The 20403-nt window shown below is 38.6% G+C and overlaps 1 protein-coding gene across 1 annotated transcript in view; it reads right to left on the bottom strand.

The window, feature by feature from the left end:
• Positions 1–11424: 11424 nt before the first annotated feature.
• The window catches only part of PGR (progesterone receptor), a 37023-nt gene continuing 28044 nt past the window's right edge, over positions 11425–20403 (bottom strand). The window contains exons 6-8 of the mRNA XM_074932411.1: positions 19832–19962; positions 15617–15774; positions 11425–13377 (exon numbers count right to left, since the gene is read on the bottom strand). Coding sequence (XP_074788512.1) covers positions 13222–13377; positions 15617–15774; positions 19832–19962 — 445 coding nt within the window. The 3' untranslated portion in view covers positions 11425–13221. The remainder of the gene's footprint in view (positions 13378–15616; positions 15775–19831; positions 19963–20403) is intronic.

Below are 20403 nucleotides of genomic sequence, written 5' to 3'. Positions count from 1 at the left end.
CACCAGGGAAGGTTTAGACTGGATATTAGGAAGCATTTCTTTCCAGAAGGGGTTGTTAGGCGTTGGAATGGGCTGCCCAGGGAGGTGGTGGAGTCCCCATCCCTGGAGGTGTTTAAGTCAGGTCGACATAGCGCTGAGGGATCTGGTGTAGTTGGGAACTGTCAGTGTTAGGTCAATGGTTGGACTGGATGATCTTCAAGGTCTTTTCCAACCTAGATGATTCTGTGATACACACTGTCACCTGGGGGAAATATCAGTGACCAACCCTGTCACCAGTCATTCCCTGAAATGCTCCCAGCTCCACAGGGACCTGTGGTAAGGTAAGTGCAGGGCAGCAGTGCAGCTGAGTGCAGATGCCAGGAGGTGCCTGCCCTGCCCTGCTGCTCCCTCGTTGCCAGCAGGCTGGGAGCAGACCTGCCAGCCTGTGCCCGTACCCGCACTGGCCAGCACCATGACTGCTCTGACTGGGACCAGCACTTACAGCTTGATTCACAGAATCACAGAATCATCAAGGTTGGAAAAGACCTTGAAGATCATCCAGTCCAACCATTGACCTCACACTGACAGTTCCCAACTACACCAGATCCCTAAGCACTAAGTCGACCCGACTCTTACTCCAGGGATGGGGACTCCACCACCTCTGCTCCTTCTGAGAACCAGAACAGCACGCGTGTGCTGCCACAGATGCCCAGCTCTGCATAGTGGGTAGGCATAAGAGGAAATGAACAATATGTGCATTTTGATAGTTTACCAAAAATGATAGGTCATCATGGATTTTTGTTAAAAATCTGAAATAAAATGGTTGGGTTTTGTGTTGGTTTTCTGTCCTTTCCGATGCGGAAGCCTGCAGGCTTCTTGCTTTTCAGATCCTCTAATCTGCAGGAGTGAACACAGACTAGTTTGAGGTCTAGACTAAGCCCTAAAATAGATCTCACCACTCATTTTCCCAGTGTCTATAGGGTCATTTTACTTGGCATCATGGAATAACTAAGATTTTTCTCTATTTCTTGGAAACAAATGTTCTGGCTTGCTGTATTTTCTCATTTCAAGGAGTTTTTAAATGTAACAAAACTTAAATTCCTGTTAAACTAACAACATTACCGTGTTACTACCAAATAGAAAACTCCCGAGGGACAACACACCTGTATTTCGTGCCAGAAAAAGTGAAGACAGATTTTATTATTTGCTTGCATTAAGGCATCTTACAGCGCATGATTCTTACATGTTTGGAAAAATGGATCTCCTGTTGGCAGGCTTTATAGCTTGATAAGCCTGCAGTGTGGACTGCTGAGCAAGTGACTTGTAGAATAGTTACAGTATAGAACAGGTACTCCGTGAGCCATGGTGGTGTGGAGCCCCTCCAGTGCTCAGCCGAGGGGAGCAGGATGCGAGTGGGGGTCTGCAGCTGTGCTGGCTGCACCTCCCGCGGAGCCACGCTGGCCGTAGCCCCCCACGCTGGCATAGAGAAGACATTTCAGTGATGCAAGGAAATGGTGTAAGTATAGACTGAGCAGGCTGCAAAGACAGTTCAGGTCCCAGCTGGGAATATTTTCTCATTAACTGGGCATGATTCATTCCTTCAAAACCAACCTGCCTTTCTAACACGAACACGATGCTTATTAAACATGGTAAATAAGGTATTTGCACTTTTGTCTTTTAAAAGTTTATTTCTCATTTGTAAAGCTTTTCCTGTGTAATTTGGATTGATCGCTGATATGGAAAGAAAGTATTGAAAGATATTCTTGGCTTCTTTTGCAACGGTTGGCTGCTTTTCTATTGTATTTATGGCAACAAGCTCAGAAGCTGAACTAACCTAGAGCAAGTGCCTTTGCCAAAGATCGTGGTGTGCTTTTTGAATGTAAACATGCAGGGGTTCATGGGAACACTGAGTGACCTCCACAGCCGGCACAGAAAGAAGTCTTAATTCACTTGAAAGTACTTTGGTAATTGGAATACATCTTTCTGCCAGTATAATTGAGGAGCTGATTAGTTAGACTTAGCCTGGGTGTATTTTATTTAAAATTACTCTTAATGGCTCTTGGGTGCCCTTAGAAGGGATTAGAGTCTCATCTGAAAGAAGAACATCAGCGATTTGTTATTGTTGATGGTCATTACTTTTGTCTTCTTACAAAAAGACACATTCAAAGGGAAACATGCAGTTTATCTGGATTTTGGGTATTTTCAAAATGAGATTTGAAATAGCTTCGCGCTATGATGGCCATGAGCTCCGTCCCCGCCAGCAGCTGTCAGGGGCTGAGGGGTGGGAGGCTCAGCCCGTGGTGGACTCAGGGGCGCGGATGGAGGGTGTGCAGCGTGTCCCAGCACAGCACAGCTTGGAGCAGGAGCCACAGGCTCCAACCAAGCTCGTTTGGGGGCCCTATAGTCCAGACGTGACTGTATGCTCAGGGCATTGCGGGGGAAACGTCAGCACGCTCCGTAAGCAGGTGAGATAGCTGCGTGGCGGGAAGCCTTTCAGAGCACAATTCATGAACCCAGGCAGAAGAAAGATAAGAAACCTGAGCTTGATCAATCTGTAGAGTGTTCCTCCAAATAAATTAACTGGTGTACAGGGTACAACTAGTTCCTAGACTAAAACAACTGCTGTTTGCAAGGGCCTCACAAGAAGATAACAAAGATTTGGCTTTCAGTGTGCCTGAGCTGAGAAGCTGAGCACAAAACACTGGAAATGGAGGCTGCAAGAGCAGTGACAACCCTGAGTCCTGAATTCCCATGAAACAGGCAGGATCCCTATCAGCAGAGAAAATCCACCCAAAAATGCATCTGGGTGCTCTGGCAGCACCCTCCAGGGACATCTGAAGGAAGCAGATAAAAGACCTCAGAGAGAGCAGTGGTGATGCAAATATATTCTTACATAAAAACAGCACTTAAATAGTGTTTTGTTATTTCCTGCTGTTGCTGTTGGTTGAGGGATGCTTATGTTTGGTCCTGAAAAGATCCATTTCTTTTCTGTAATTATGGCAAATAGTGCCTGCCTTGGATGGGGAAAATGGTCATTCTGCACAATGTCCTGCCTCCTCTGTTGCAGGCTCAGCATAAGGCATTTGCCCAGGCCCTTCCTTGAGAAATTCCCATGAATGCCATACAAGCGTTTCACACAGCTTCCAGCTGAGATTTGTAACACCAGTTTGTTTTGGAACGGGTCATTCTCTCTGCCCTCCCTATCCCCCTGTAGTTCAGATGATGCAAAACAAACAAGCATGATTTTTACCTTTGGAGCAACAGAGAACGAAGTTATACAGAGAGGTTTGGGTTCTGCCACTGCTGAAGCCTTTCCTTAATAATACTTTCTCATCTTTATTTAAATAATCCTTCGAAACACTTCCTGACTAAATAAACTGGGAAGCCAAATGTCCAGGTATATCTAAGTGTATCAGCATAAGAAACTCAGGTGATATTGTTGTGACTTTTTAACTAACACAATTAGTTTTGCTGGATAGATTTTATCCAGAGGGAAAATCAAGAAGGGATGCTTCTTTATCACAATGTTACTTGTGCACATCTAACATACATGGCTCCTCTCCTGAATGCAGCAGGAACAAACACAACTCTGCTTTTCACAATTTCCAAGGCACTTGTTGGGGTCAGCCTTCACCTATAGGATTCATCACATTTGAGTAAAACAGTGGTAACACAAAACCCACCGCAGCGCAGTGGGGGATTTAGGCCAGTGGATCTCCTCGTTGTGTCACCTCAGCCCTGGCTCAGTTCAGTGCCTTGTCCAGCGCTGCAGCATTTTCATTATTGACACGTAGGAAAGCAAATGATGGGTTCATCTGAATTACTACATGGCAGGAGCTCTGACACTGCTTCTTTCTTTCATTTAGATAATCACAAAATAGCAGGGTTGTCTTTCCTGTGAGCAGCAGATTATTGCATGAACTCATTAGTGTAAGTGGAAGGTCACCTGCGCTGTGCAGATGAGTCAGTCTCCATCGCAGCTGTATCGTTACAGAGTCTGAGATGTTGCAGTGAAAAAACATCTCATACAGGTAGGCTGTTATTAGCTAAAGGTTAAAGCAAAGATTTTTACCTCAAAGGGCTTAAACATCTCACTTTTATACCCATTACCATGTCTGTTAAAAAAACAAAACCCCAAACCATTTTTGAGTAGAAGAGGTATGAACTGAGACTGAATTTGGACATAGTATAAACACATGGAGTCCTTCCACTCAATCCAGAGGAACACCATTGCATAAATAACTGGGGCCTAAATACCAGTGCAGGTGTGCTCAGCTGAATGCATATTTAAGTAAGAGCACAGTCTTAAACTTTGACATCTTGTGGTTCTTCAGTGTCTCAAAAGCTCTTAAAGATTGTTTTCTTCTGTGTGCTAACAGCTAACAGAACTTCCACTTTAAAGAAATCCATGTATTCTTGTATTGACCAAATGCCTACCACTATTGTTTAATACTTAATGGAATGTTTTAAAACTAAACTTGGAAAAAATAATCTGTGTGGTAAATCCCAACTCTGTCAAACTGTTCATGATGTGCACATGAAGTACCGAAAATGTCTAAGAGATCAATTCACAAGAACAAGGACATTCAGAAATGAAACTGAAACATCACTTTCAAGATGTACTGTATTATGTGGAAATGATGTGGAACAGTATCATCGTTGTTGGCACACTTAATGCTTCTCTGAGAGCACATTAACATTACAGTGCATCCTTAGCAAGGGGGTGACATCCAAACCACTGGTCCAGACCTGAATTACCAGTGATTCGTTAAAACAAGCTGGGAGAGAGGTCTGTCCTGCTGAAGGAGAACACACCACGCTGCCCGGCTGTTCTGCTCGCCGCCCGAGCCCCTCACTGGGGTGCGAGTCCCGCTCCGTGCCCATTGCACACCACATCAGAAGGCAGCAGGCTGGGCAGCAGGATGTGTTGAATGAGGGAAGGATTGCCTGAGGGCTGGGGTCAGTTCCTCAAAAGCCAGAGATGACGTGCCTTGTTGGTGCAGCTAAAAAAAGGTTGTGCCAGGCCAAGTCAATCACTCCTCTGTGCACCAGCAACAGGGAAAGAGCCTTCTCCCCGTGACTGGCGATTGCAGGGGGGATGGCATCCTGCAGTTGCACTGCACCTTACGTCTCAGGGGGCAGGTCTGGCAGTGTCCACTTTTGGCAGGGGAGGACTCCAGTTCTTGGTATGGACATGGCAGTGAGCCCACAGACAGCCTCTGTGAAGTCTGGGGACAACTTACTCTCAAAACCCAGCTATAAAATATATATAACTGTGCTAGTTTTTGTCTCTACTCGGCTTTTTTCTGATACAGAGGCAGCACAGTGCCACAGCCTCTGCTCCCACATCAGCACCTGTAGCTTGTGCTGCTGTGCATGCACCTACCACCGTGCAGGTCATACTTTTTAATAATTTTCCTTGATACGTATTTAAGCTGGAAGATCAGGAATGCAGTGTAACTTATTTTTCTGTTTTTATACACTAGCAGTTTGAGTTTGTACTTTTTCTTAAAATCACTACTTTCCACTTAAGAAAAAAAAAAAAAGTCGTCTCCCATTCTTTGAGTCTTTTAGAAGGTATGAATTGAAAACAAAGTGGAAAATAATTCCCCCCTCTCCACCATATAGGTTTAAATTCAATAAATAAGCAGTGTGTGTTATCTCTAACCTGGAGCTGCCAAAGTAATCAAACTGAAATTAGCCATTAGCCTCCCAGCTGCTGCTCTACGACTGCAAGTGCAAGTGACCACCAGCCTGGTACTGGAACTGCACATCCATGGCCAGTTACAGCATGGGGCTGGGTTTGCAGCTTTACTTTCCATCTAGTGGTAACTGAAGACTTAAACACTGAAGACTTAAACACTTCTGATACTATTATAAAGTAAGCACATCAATTTATTGGACATGATACAATGTAGCTAGACAACGCCTTTACAAAAATACTTGAAAGCTATTATTTCAGATGTACAAATATATAGATGCAAGTTCCTCTTCACAAGAGGAAAATACAGAAATCTTATACAAGTCTCTTTTCTAAAAAAAAATAAAACTATAGCAACAAACCTTAAATTATGTCCATCATGAACTCGAATGTTAAACACAGAGAAATACTAACATCAGTCCAAGTATGTCTCAGAGATTATTTGGCTTTCTACAGAATTTTCCATCGAGGATTACAAAGCCTCCACAAAGTGCTAATGAATTACACAACCAAGTACTCCTTGGGAAAGAAAGTTCCTCCAGGGGAGGGAGGGGAGGATAAGCATTTTACAAATATGGGAACTGGGATTTAGAGGTTCTGTGCAATTCAGAAACCACAAGAGATCATGTATTCAGGAGTCCCCAGCACGGTTTTTAACCCTTTAGGTTGTGCTTTTCTCTATCTTGTAGTCTTCCTTCAAATAAATGGCTGTCTTCAGAGAAGGCTTTAAGGATGCTTTCAATGAAAATCTTGCTAAAGTCTTATTTTCAGAATTTCAGAGGACTTTTATTTTTTAATGTCAGATGTTTATAACCTTGCTTTATGAACAGACAAACAGACACATGACCTGCATTATGAAGCTTGAGAAAGGGTAGTTGTTTCTGTCTCCCAGTAAAATATACGCTGGCTATAGCCATCACTATAAACTACATATAATAGCAAACCCAGTGCCAATGTTTCTGTGTAAAATTATTGTAAGAAGTGAATTGGCCAGTGCACAGTATGACTATATTGTAAGCTGAGTTTGGGGATACAAAACTTCCAATTAAATTTTAAGCTAAAAGCCTTATCATGCTCAGCTGGCCAACCCATGATGTGCAGTGACGACAGTCCCAAAATATGATATTCTCCTCACTGTGCGTAATGCCACCACCACAGACCCCAGCCTGACCGTGGGGCCATGGCCAGCACCCCAACTCCTTGGGCATTTCAAGCAATGTGAAACTTTAACAGATTCTGATGTCATATTTCTTCTATTTAATAGTGTATGATTTTTGTCAAGTGTATTGTACTTTGTCTGTGAGAGAATATGCTTACACAGACCAGAAAAATCCACATTTTACTGTAACTGTAATGTCACTGGGATCTGGGAAAAGATTTGGGAACATATCAATTGCTCGGACATCTTTGTCACTGTTCTGAAAGGGAAATAGCACATTTCAGATGCAACATCTTCAAACATTTCTAACAAAAGGAAGGTTCCTACTTGTAACAGACTGTCACCCAGTAGTCTGACATTTCAGTTCCTTCACTGCATGTGTGTGACCCTCTCTCTGAGCTACAGGTGAAAACTCATTGCACTTAAACTGCTTTTGATGCATGATGATGCATAAAGTCAATTAAGTTGATATTTTTATAAATGCACTTATATACAGGACATATAATAAGCTGTCCACACACACACATACAGAATCTCTTATACAAAGGCTTGAGTCGGACACAGGGGTGCTTGTGTAACAGCACCTGTGTGTGTTTCCATGTGTGTGCCTGCACGTGTGTGATATTAAACTATTTTGGCTATGCATGCACAGTGTTCCTTGGCTGTCAGAAAAAGTGTGAAACACTACTATTCATAGTGATGGCTTTAACTTTACATTTAGACGCATTTGGTAATAGCTGCAATCAACTGCCTTTTAAACAGATGTATCCATTTTGGGGAATTTATAAAGTATATGGATTTACGGTTTTCAAAGATTATATAAGACTCCTTGGAGCTTACTCTTTTTTTTTTTTTTTTAAGAATGAGAGTTCCTATTAAATTTTAGTACACAACCAGCCTTATTCAGGCACTATATAATATAATCATATGCTTGTTGCTTTCCTTATTCACACTCCATAGAACCACAACAGACCTGCTGGAATAAAAAAAAAAAATCAGGTTTTCTGAACACCACTATGATGAGAACATTGTTGTCAACCGGAGGTATTGCAGATTAGAGTCCCAGACCGGACATAAGCCAACAATACAGGGTATGAAGTGTAAAGGCATTACTCTATTTTTATTTATTATATGAAAAACAGGCATATGTGAAAACTGTACAGCCAAGATGGAATGAGCAACTTATGGTGATGTTCATGTAAGTCTCACCTGTATAACAAAAAGGTCTCTGCAGTGGTCTGCCCAGATATTTCTGACGTGATGGTAAAGATATTTATTAAGCCCACTAAGATGCTTTGCATCCAGTCTAACTTCTTGTTTGAAAGGACACAGTTGTGGCATTCACTGATGCAGAGCTCTGGATTCCTGTCAAATATATATTTTATTTTTCCTCAACACAGCAAAAATAGCTTTTAGTACTAAACTGGCTGGGTGGATATTTAAATTGAGCTGTGGGAAAATGCAGTAGAGTGAGACTATTTAAATGACACTGTGAGAACTTCCTCACTGATATGACTGAATGCTAAATTGGTGGAACTATTGTACCTGTAGAGGTGAAAGAGTAATTTAGTTTTCATGGCCAGAAAAACATGATCTATGACCTGTGATGGTATTTCTACAATGAGCACACCTCACAAGTTTCAAATGATAAACTAGAATTAAATGAAAGCTCACCACGCCTTGATATCCTTTATATTCTTTAAATACCTTGTAGAGGGCACTCTGGGCCCAACCCAGGAAAAAAATGCTTAAATGTGAGCAAAAAAATACATCAAGGTAGCAGCACTGCTCGTGTACTTGAAGTTATGCAATTGCTTCATTAGTTCCAACAGTACTGAAGGATTATTTTCTGAAGATTATTTTCTCTTTAAGGTAAACAGCCAGCTAAATTTTAACTTGGTTATTATTAGCCATGCAGTCACCTTTTTACTGTATGTTTCTGTCCAAGCATGTGAAAAGCTACAGTACCACAGTACCATTCTGCATGCAAATAACGTCAATCTAAGAAATTAATAGCATTCATTGAAAAAAAAAAAAAAAAAAGCTCATAAATTTTAAACCAAAAAACACCTAAAATATGTCTTTTTTTTTTCCTTTTCATCTTCCAGGGGGGAAAAGAGAACTAAATTAAAAACAGACTCTCTGTTCAAGTCAGGTCATCATGACACAAAGCAGTACAAACCAATAAATCCAGCAGTGCTGACAGTCCAACCTGGCAGCATGCACACAGGCTTTTGAGCCATGGAAAATTGGGAGGGCTTGGGATATTGGCTCTGCAGCTGCAAGCTGACTTATCGGAAGGAAAACAAGGTCAGCGTGCCACAAACGGCACGTCAGGCAAGAAATGTGCACTGGGAGTTGCACTGCTGCATGGGCAGATAGCAGCCCCATCCTCTCCTGCTCTGGGCATAAACTAACCTTAAGTTTGTGCAGGTAGGTGAGTTTGGGGAGGAAAGAGCCCTACAGATATTACTGTTCATGCTACTGATACATCATTAATAACAGATAAATATTTGGGTTTAGATAGGAACATGGGAAAGCAGTTGACCTTCCCAATAAAGATAATTGAGAGAGACATATTACTGTACTTTAAAAGAACAAAAAAAGAACTAAGGTACTAATGAAGTATTAACTGGTCAGAAAATACAAAGTGAACTCTCAGCTTCTCTATTGTACAAGTAACACAGGAAAACATAACTGCACTGCAGCTGAACAGCTGAAGGAAAAGCTGGAGTTCAAAAATACCTAAGCTTCAGTTTATTATGCACACATATAACTAGACCATTCCAAAGTGCCACGTGATCAACTGAAAGTTCTCAGACTACATCTACCTCTATCACGGACTAGGTGTTAACAAACCTACATTCCCCCTTCCTTAAAGGCTGATCAAAACTGTTGATCCAGCTAAGATCTTTGACAACATGAGCCACATGTCTGACCTTTTGTTATGTCTTTGAGAACTACAGGGACAACTGTGAAGCAACTGGGTGTGAAAGAGCAGGACAGCTTCCTGGGTCTGGAGGTCTCCTCTTCTCAGCAGTGCATTGTTGTGGCTCATCAAACACAGCTGGGCTGCCACAGCCAGACACCTAAACCTCCAAACCAGCCTTTTAAAACTATAAAAGTGATACCTTTACAAAGCTAATAATGACAGTATAGAGCTCAAAGGAAATGGTTGACTTCATCAGTTGGTTTCTTTGCTTCACTGAAGTACTAGCAGAAGGCAATGCTAAAGGCCTTGGGTCAAAAATACATAAACTGTACAGAATAGGAAAGGCTTAGCTTCAGGCATAGCTTGCATTATTTAGTGTAAGATGAAGAACTTTGACAGCTCAGACAAAAAGTTATGTCCGCAATCTACAGAAGACAGCAAGCTTTCTGATTAGTACAACAGGTTTCATACTTTTAAAATGTAATCAGGCACATCATAAATGTCAGAAAACAAAAAAGTCCATCTGCCAAAACCTCTTATTTCTAATGTGCAAAATGCAGCATAAGAAGATTCACCATTGTTATGCCTTGTTCAGTATATTGAGAAGCACTACAAAATGTTTTATTTAGAACTATTTGTAAAGCTCAGGTCAAAAAATACCTTCATGTTTAAACAAATACTAAAGCAGAGAAACAGACAAGTAAGAAGCCTCACACTCTCTAAAAAACTCAAAATAAAAACTGCTTTGCTGATGGCTCTCTGAACAATGCTGCAGTGTGGAAGTCACAGACCGTGAGATTTCTGTAGGGAAAGAAGCAATCTTGTATTTTTATCAGTGGTCTTGGTGTCTGTGTAATCCAGAGCAAATTATGGTATCACACTGGAGTCTAAAGGCAATTTTATACACTGGGCTCAGAGCTGGAAGTTCTCAAATTAAGACAATTTTTTCTGAACTTCAGACAATAATGCAGTGAACACAGGACTTTCGAATTCATACAGCAGCCACATTTAGCGAAACTTGTTCTGTCTTGTGTAGTGCATTTATCATGACCATGAAGTTCTGGGAAATTTTTTGCCTGTAAGTTAGAGAACTTTAAGAAAAACAATTCGAAAATGTTTATAACCTTTGTTATCAATTCCCAAATGACATATTTTCTCCTCTTTTGATTATGCCTTTGAGGCAAATATAGAGCATTTCAGACTAATCTGTCGTATGGGACACAATGACATGGCAGCCACTTGGAACAAATTTCAGGGATTGAGTATAAGGCAGATGTAGGCTGATCCAAGGCACTCCTAAGACAAACACACTGCCTGCTCCATTTTTAATTTCAGAATTGGGGTGCTGAGGAATAATTTTTAGTGTGGGAAGTTTCTGTTAACAGTTTAATCTAAACAGTAACATAGTCTGTTTATTCAATGGTAAATCTTGTGGCAATGCTTAAATTCCCAAAGAATGCATGAAAATATTGTTGTTAAACAAAAGTGGAATGGTCGAAATTAACTTTTTTACTAAGCTCCAGAATTACTGAATGCAAATACAAAGAAAAATAAAGAAAACAAAACTTCAATATGTAGAAATAAAGAATTCTGTGTTATTTATTAAAACATAATTGTCTTAAGGATCACAGTTAAAAGTCAGACTGTATTGAATATGAAATAAATTGCTTGTCTCTAGGCAGTTAGAAATGACGAACCTAGTCAAATAACATAAAAGTCTGCTTTTACCATTTTATCCAGGGCCTCAACTTTGCATCAATTCTAGTGGGTTTTGCATTACTCTGTGAGAATCTCAAAAATGTTTCTATCCCCAGTTGTATTGTAGCTTCTCTTTATTAGCTTTAGGAAATGATAAATAGTAAGTATTCCTTTAGATCTCCTTTTAGTTGTCCACATTTTTTTCAAGAATCAGGACATAATTTTTATGAATGAGTAACATCATTTATACTTTAATGAGGGGCACCCTGATTTAATCAGGGATACTGAATTTATGTCCAATGGGCCTTTGTTCACATGACACATATATGTCTGTACAGACCAAGCACAGACCATCAGCAGTATGCTATCACAGGATGGATGCATCCAACACGTAATGGGGAAGAGCAAGAGCATATGGCCAGCAAGTCAGACTCACCATTTCCTACATTGTTAGAGAATCTAAGTATCATTTTTAGTGACTGGCAAAATTTGTTTTATTTTAATACATTCTTCTTGGGCTTTATCTGTTTCTTTGTTGGTTTAATATACCAGTAATTTACTCCCTTAAATGCTTGAGTTACTTCATATCCATATCAAAGGAACAAACACCACATTATAATTTTTCAGTCTTCTTGAATGTATAAAGCTAATTGAGTTCAATTTCTTTTTTACAGTTATCCCAAATATAATGTCATGCCTTTAAAATATAAAATATGTAACTCCACTAAAGAGTACTGAAATGAGCCTGTATCAAAATGTTTGTAGTCATATTTTCCACTTCTTTTTACATTTAATCTTGCTATAATTTGATGTTAATGGCTGTTTGAATATTCAGCACTGGAATTCAAAACATTAAGATTATTAAGAGTTGTAGTCAGTGAAAACATCTCTATTTAAAGCTTCTGAAATACAGAATTTTAAAGTTGATGAATTTAAGAAAGTTAAGTGATTTAGCTTTAGTAGGTGCCGAACTTTTAAGGAAAACAACAAAAACTAAAGCTGAGTGGATTTGCATACACGTTACTTCTGGTGTAATATACACTGAAATTTGGTGTAATATACACTGAAGCTTTCCCATTTTTGAAGGAGCGCTGCACTGAATGGTGCAGAAAACAGTATGCTGAACTCAGTTTCAATGCAGTATGAGCACAGACAAGAATATGAATGTATGCTTTGTGCCTAGCACTTCAGATACTCATGAAGGTATTGTAGTGACGTCTACTTAATTCTGGACAGCTGACTTCTTTGAAAGGATAGTTCTGTGAGGCAGGTTAGTTAATAAAAAGTGACATATCTGTGAGAAAATGTGGGCAATGTTTATTTTAATTCCTCCAAAATCTTGTATTACGCACATGCCCACATGTACCCATGCACACAATGTACTAAAGTAAAAAGGTTACATCATGTCATATCAGAAATTTGAGAGCATGTAATACGTAAGAAAAACGTGTAAGATAACTGTTCTTAGAAATCTGAAAACTCTATTCATTGTCATTCTTATGCATATCTAAAAAGCAACCTAGCCAAGTTTACAAAACATTTCTTACGACTGTTGTGATTTTTGCAGTTAAGGAATCAGGAACTCACAATATGTACATCAAGCTTAAACGGCTTGTGTATGTTACAAGTATAAAGCAGTAGGCAGGGTAAGAATGACAAATATAATTAAGTCCTGACATTGCAAAATCGTGACCAAAATAAACAAACAAAAAATGACCCAGAAATCATCTCTATGATAAGAGAAAAGCCATTTCACTTTTTGTGAAAGAGAAGAGGTTTCACCATCCCTGCCAGAATCTTGGGTAGCTGAGCAGCAATGACCTCTGACATCATCTCGGGGAATTCAACACTCAGTGCACGGGACTGTAGAAATGTGTTCAGACAGAAGAGATGGAGCTGTTTCACTAGCTGGATTTAATAAAATACAAACATGATAAATCAAGTAATGCAGCCAGATAAACATACTGTCAACCACTTATCTCACACATTCATCAGCTGACATCGTTATATACCTTCCTCTGTCATTCCTTGAATCAATAACGTGGGTATTTATCATTCCCTCAAATTATCCTCCCATGCCAAAAAGTCAGAAATATAGCTAAATGGTATGTCACATAAAAACAGTGTCTCACTAATATTATGAAGTGATATAATCTTCACTCATGACATGCACCATAAACAATGGCAATTACTGAACAACTATTCAATCTTTCATTTCATCATTTCATCCTCACATTCCACACATCTCCATGCCTTGTTCACTATATTCAGTTATTCAAACACTGCTCTGAGGACAGCATTTACGATTTCCTTGTGAGCTTTCACACTGGTCTGATGATGATCATGTCTGGGTATGCCACAAACATTAAGCTGCACAGGCACTCATCCCTTGAAAGCAACTGCTCAATATGTGACTATTCACCCTCTTCCACCTTCTCTGAAACATTCTCATTCTATAGAGGCTTTCCTTTAAGACCTGTGACCTTTATGCTCTCAAATATCATACCACTTCTGCTACCCTAGGCTTTAGCATTGCGCAGACTCTCCAGTGTGATTGTCTTTTCCTTGTATCTCCCATCACCTTATCAGCCTGAGCTGAAACAGGGACTCGAACTAAGATACTCTATGGACCAAATACTACCCTAACTATCACTCTGCAGGATATTTTGCAGCAAGTCTCACTCACTCTCTTCCACTAAGGCTATTTTATTTTGTTTAAGTATTTGAAATTAAGAGACTGACTGTACAGCACAATCAGTACTCAAGAGAGTTTTCCTCTGGATCCTGTGACAATCAGATTGCAAATTATTACTACAGGTAAGGCAGGAAGACCTTTTATGCAGAACCAAATAGGTTTCTTGAGCACAGGGCTGCCATGAGTAGTAAACTGGCCAGGACTTGTTTTTGCAAGTAAAAGGTAACTGACTGACTTCCAGGGAAAGGTTTAGCACTGACAGTCCCAAGTTAAGCTCCATACTCTCCCTTCAGAATTTTCTATTGTCTACCTTCACCTGTAAGGATGCTTTTCATACTTGTCTCATTCTCCTTTTGCTGGTATCTGAGACAATGTAATAACTAAATGGCGAAATTTCTGTGGATGGCAGAAGTTGATGGGAAGGTTTGTGCACAAGATCAAAATACTCCAGACCACCTGGTAAACCTCATAATTACCAATATTGTTAACCCTCTTAACTCCCATAAATGAGTTCTTAAAATTTTTTTCTCTCCCATCAGAGGGAGAGGCATTCCCATCAGGGGAATCAGTGGCAACGAGAGGTTTTAGATTAATGTTTATATCCAAACAATTAAAATAAAATGCACATTTGCTAGGTGCAGAAGAACACAAACATGCAAAGACCCCATCCTTCCCTGAACTCCCTGAGATCTTGTCACAACCATCACTGAACTCAAAAACGCTCTTCCTAAACCACCTTAGTGCCACTCTCTCAGCACTTACTAAAATTGTCAGGTATGGCCTCTGCTTTTAGCTTGTTGCAGAGATAAACAAGCCTTTCCAAAACAATATACATATGAGCAAAAATTTATACAAAATGTCATTCCTCAATTTTAACAGATGTGGAAAGGATTCAGCTGCATCTTTTAAGACATGAATCTCTATGATATGACCACTAGAGTTCTCAATTACTCAGTTCCCAAATATAGACAGACACTGAAAAAATGTCATAGAATATACACATAAAAGTACTTGAATTAAGGTTGCAAAACCAATCTTGGTTGTCTTTCTCTAATTCTTAGTAGCCTAACTTTGCAACCTGAATTGTCTATTCTTTGCATTATTTAAATATTTACATGAGCAAGCACACACACATACACACCACCCCTACCAAAAACCGTAACTGTACTAGTTGTGTTATACAAATAATGAAACAAAATGGTAGCATTCAAATGCACGTTTCTCAAATACTTAAATCTTGTGTACCATATTATACACATACTATATATTGATGCTGAATATACAGCTATCTCTTCGCACAAATATACACACTAAAGGAAAAACGTAAGGGTTTTTTCTTTTGTTGTTTAGAAGCATTGACTAGCTACTTTCCATAACACTGCTTTTAAGAATACTAGGTCTTTCTAGTTCCTTCTTACATAAAAAGCAAAACATATTAACAAGCAGACTTACATCATGCATGGAATCCATCAGTTTTGTAAGTTGATAGAAACGTTGCGAGTTGGCCACAACACCTTTCTGGCGTAAACCGATTGCCTTCACCAGTTCTCTAATGTAACTTGTTCTCATCTCATCAAATTGGCTTTGGCTTCTTAGACCTTCCAGAGGAACTAAAAAGAAAGTAACACTTGTGATGCAATTTATTCTGAAGGCATTGAGAAGAATTTAAAGTACAGAACAATCTCTAGTACTTCATGCTGTGCAGTGCTATTCGTTATTATACACTGGTTACCTCTTCCATTTCAACTGCTACTCCAGAAACAGTGATACGATTAGTCGAAAGGATATACCAGCAACAATCGGTCAATTCTGCTGATCGCTGATGTCTGGAAATAGCCTTAAGCTTCAGCTACACACGTCTGCTGAAAAGAAGATGGCCAAAAGAACCACTCCTGTCCTTGAAAGATGTTATGAACTGGCTCATGTTTACATTGCTGAGCGTCAGCCCTCTTCACAGCGGAAAGAAATGAGTTATGCTGTAGAGATGCTTCTTTTTCTCCACACACTCTAGAAGTGTATCATGGGGACGAGCTGTTATAGTTAAATGAACTGCCTGCTAGTTATCTACATATCTAGTACATCTTCAATCTGGTATCAGACCATGGCAAATATCAGGCCACAACAAATTTCATTTGAATGACTGTTTAAAAAATATTGAAGGTTCGTTCATACTGATATTGACTTATTCAATACAGTAACACCTAACTTTCAGGTGATTTGTCACTTTTTGGAATTAAAACATAAATAAATGTGTACAATGCACTGTATTGTCAGATACTAAGGAACAGAATTCTTAAAAGATAAGCCACCCAAAAAGGAGATGGCTGTACAGGGGTCAGACCTAAACCCATTCCCTGAAAGAGAACTAGGTAACAAACCCTGCACTGAGCACAACGCTGCTCTCCGTTCAGAAATCATAAACCCTGTTCTGAAATCAGTTGCCTAAGTCATGTCTGGTTCCTCAGAAAAATCTGACAAGGCCTAAGTTCAAATATCTATTCTATCAGAGTTAAGCAGAAGTCTCCTATTTTGTGGGAAACTGCCCAAGAGAGGAAATTATGTTTCCCAAGGTGGTCTCTTGCTCAGCGTCTCTTCAGACAACTGATTGTCTGGGGGAAGGAGGGAGACACGGATAAAGAAAATAGCAAGTTTACTTTAAAGACAAGTGTCTAAGCACTGAGCTGGGCTATGAAAGTCAAGGTCTTTCTCCTGACTAAAACAGAATTAAAACAAAAATAAGAATACAGAATAGAAATTGTGACTGCTTCCACAGAAAGTATGTTTGTAACACCGTATCTATGTAGATTTTAGGGATGCTGTGTTCGATTTCTCCTGGCAGCTGCTGGAGATGAAATGCTGGATGACATGGGCTTTTAGTTTTTGACTCAGTATGGCGTCTCAAGCCCAGACAAAGGAGGTAGGTATCTGAAAGTGTGCCTGTCACATCTACAACAAGGGTCTGAACGGAAGGGGCAAGTTCTGATAGGTGGAGAATGCAATGTGCTTAGGAGTAACACAGGCAGGAATACTCACAGTGAGGAAAAGTTATGTCATGGAAAAAGAATAGATTAATTTTCAAAGCCTGGACAGTTCTGGGTATGTCTTAACAGCATATTTATAGACACCTATGAAATCTTTTTCATATAAAGTGACATTTTGATGGAATTTAGGGTTAGGTGGATGCTATCCTTATCCTTAACTTACATCTCTAAACCAGCAATTAAGTCCTTATATTTCCCTTGTGAATTAAAAGATCTCTTACAATGTCTTATATACATAAATGCAACTTACTTAAACACAGGTAGCTCAAATGTTTCTTCCCCCTGAACATATCTAAAGAATAAGGATGCTTTTATTCAGTGGGAAAAACTTAGCCAAAATCTTATGCAACAAGATTTTGCAGTTCCTCTAAATCCAAAGTCTGGAAAGTGTTAAGAGCTAGAACTGAACTTGCTATATGTTTATTTTTCTCTTTTTTTGGCATAGCTCTACTTTCTTAAATCATAGTCTTTCTTAGCTATTGATAGTATTGCTTCCTAGATGTATGTGGTCTCTGCAAGATGAAGCCCTATTTTAAAATTTTGGGGCACTACTACAACATAGCGTACTATGTATAGTAAGTAAGGATCTGCAAAACTGAAACAATTGCAGAAAATACAAATGCTTTACTCCATTTTGCAAAGACTAATTTTACTTTCAAGACAGCTTTAAAACTGTCAGAATTACAGTATAAAGAAAATGGTCTAAGGCACAGCAAACTCAATGGAAAAACTATAAGATCAATAATAATGTTAAAACTTAGGCTTGGGTTTCCCAAATGTATCAAGACTGACATTTAGTTATGTTACAAATTATTGTTTCTTCAAAATTATATAAAAAAATAAAAGCCAGTCAAGCAGAAGACAGAATGAGAGACTATATTTCAGACTTGATTGACTGTTAGTATATGAAAGTTTGAAATGATCATACTTTCACATTTGAAGAGGATTAAGATCAATACCATGGCTAAAATAAAAGTACTCTTCAAAAACACTTTATAACAACAATGAGGTTATATGTTTTTTTGAAAGTAGTTTTGTGGAATTATATTTATACAGTACCAAACATTTACTAAATGTCTCAGCAACAACGGTTAGGTGTGCTCCTTTTCCCAAAGATCTGACAAACTGTTTTTTCCTACAAGACAGTAAGTGCATGACAGAATAAAAAGCAAAAATCAACACAGGTAGAAATACTTACTTTTATATATATATATATAAAAACATATCATCTTAAATATGAGTTTCTGAGCACAATGCACTTGCTAAAGAATTATAGCTTGATAAACACTGTTGAATCAATGCACTCAATGAGGGGGACTGGACCACTGTGATGTTTTTTGGAATTTGATTTGAACTTCTGGGGACAGAAATGGATAGCTGGAGTATCACAAATATATCTAAATTTCACTGAAATTTAAAACTTCCCTCTAAGGTTCAGATGATAGACAAAGGAGTTCTTTTGTGATGAAAACAAAGTGGAAAACATTTAAAATAGGAAAACATTCTGATTCAAACAAACTAACTGGAGTTGTATCAGAGAGGGATTTTTGTCCATGTTATTTTTATTGCTTTAGCAGAGTGCATAATATTTTGCTTTTATTTTAGTAATTTTTATGTTTATATGAGTTAAATTTAATCTTCACTGCTTATGCTCTGCTGAGACCAAGGTTATTTTAAGCATGAGTTTATGCAAATACCAGCCAAGTACAGCTTAAGAGGGAATAAATTTTAGTTCCTTATCTTTTACTGAAACTTTGTACAACCAACAAGCAGGCTATGCAGGATCTGCACATCTCTCCTCTGACTCTGTAAGTGTGTAGAGAACCAAACATCAACATTTTTCCAATTGTATTTCTCAGAGGTGCTTATTCTCATTTCCAATAGCACCTGTACTATTTTAAAGCATTCCATCTGGGGATTCATAACTAACAATTATGGCCTCAGTAGATGTACATTTTAGTATTTTAGAAAAGATTTTGGAAGATAACTTTATCAACTACCGCATTTTCCATTTAAAGTAGAATGCAGCTGTATGCTGGATTCTTTAAAAGATGCATATGATTAAAAGTGACCATGGGTTTTGTCCAAAGAAGCCAACCAAAGAAAGATATTTCCATTGTTTATATCTGTGCTAAACTTGACCTATTTATAGCTATAAAAAGTTGAATAAATTTTAGTATTGTTTGCCATTTCCACCTCCCTGATTCTTTTGAGTATGCTTTAAGTACTTGGCCAAGATAAAGCCCTCACTCCTGACAATTTATTAAACATTTTTAAATGTATTTCTAATGCTTGTAAGGTTTTTTAATCTGTCATTTAAGCTGAAGAGTTTCCAGACAGAAATACTTCACATTTGATTTGAAAATGTGTAATACAGTATAGCTATATATCAAAAGAGATACAAAATTCCTCCAGTGTCTTTATACAGAATAAAACCAACAATGAATCACAAATAATTTGTTCCTTATAATCACCAGAAAACATATTTTTAGGTCTTGGAATACTAACAGTCCTCCGAAAGAAGTTTCTATTTGTTAAGCCAGATAGCTTAGCAATTGTCAAGTTAAACAACATGGTTCAGTACTCTTTTACTAGTGATATGTTACAAAGAAATAAAAGAACCTACTTGTGTTGAGAAGTAACAGTGCTTTCATACATAGGAACTCTTCTTGGCTAACTTGAAGTCTGACAAATTCCTGTGGGAGTTGCCACATGGATAGACACAGGGAATAAAACGATGATTCTTTCATCCTCTGTCTTACACCCAGAAAAGGTAAAAAACATTAAAAAACCATGAAAATAAATAAAAGGAATGGCTCAAACAGCACTAACTGTTTGAAGGAACTGCCTTGTTAGCAGTTTGATTACCACATTACAGAAACTAAAGAAAGAGGTTATACACATAAACAGTTTTCTGACTTTCTTGTATGTACACTACTTTTTTTAATCGTAATGAATGTGCTTTTGGATGTTTAATCTGTTACTACGGCCTAGAGAAAAAACCTTGGAGACTATACTGATAACAGCAATGATATTACTTTGTAAAAGTTTATGCCTTTAACGAATCAGTTTAAAATGTTACATGTAAATATATACAAAAAGTTTTTAAATCAATTTAGACATTAATGAAACCTCACCTAAATCCTGCATAAGTAAATAGGACAAATCACACAAGGAAATACATAAAACTGCTTACTT

The sequence above is a fragment of the Athene noctua genome, chromosome 1 (assembly GCF_965140245.1).
Source record: "Athene noctua chromosome 1, bAthNoc1.hap1.1, whole genome shotgun sequence".
Classification (NCBI taxonomy): Eukaryota; Metazoa; Chordata; class Aves; order Strigiformes; family Strigidae; genus Athene; species Athene noctua.
This window is presented reverse-complemented; position numbering and strand designations above follow the sequence as displayed.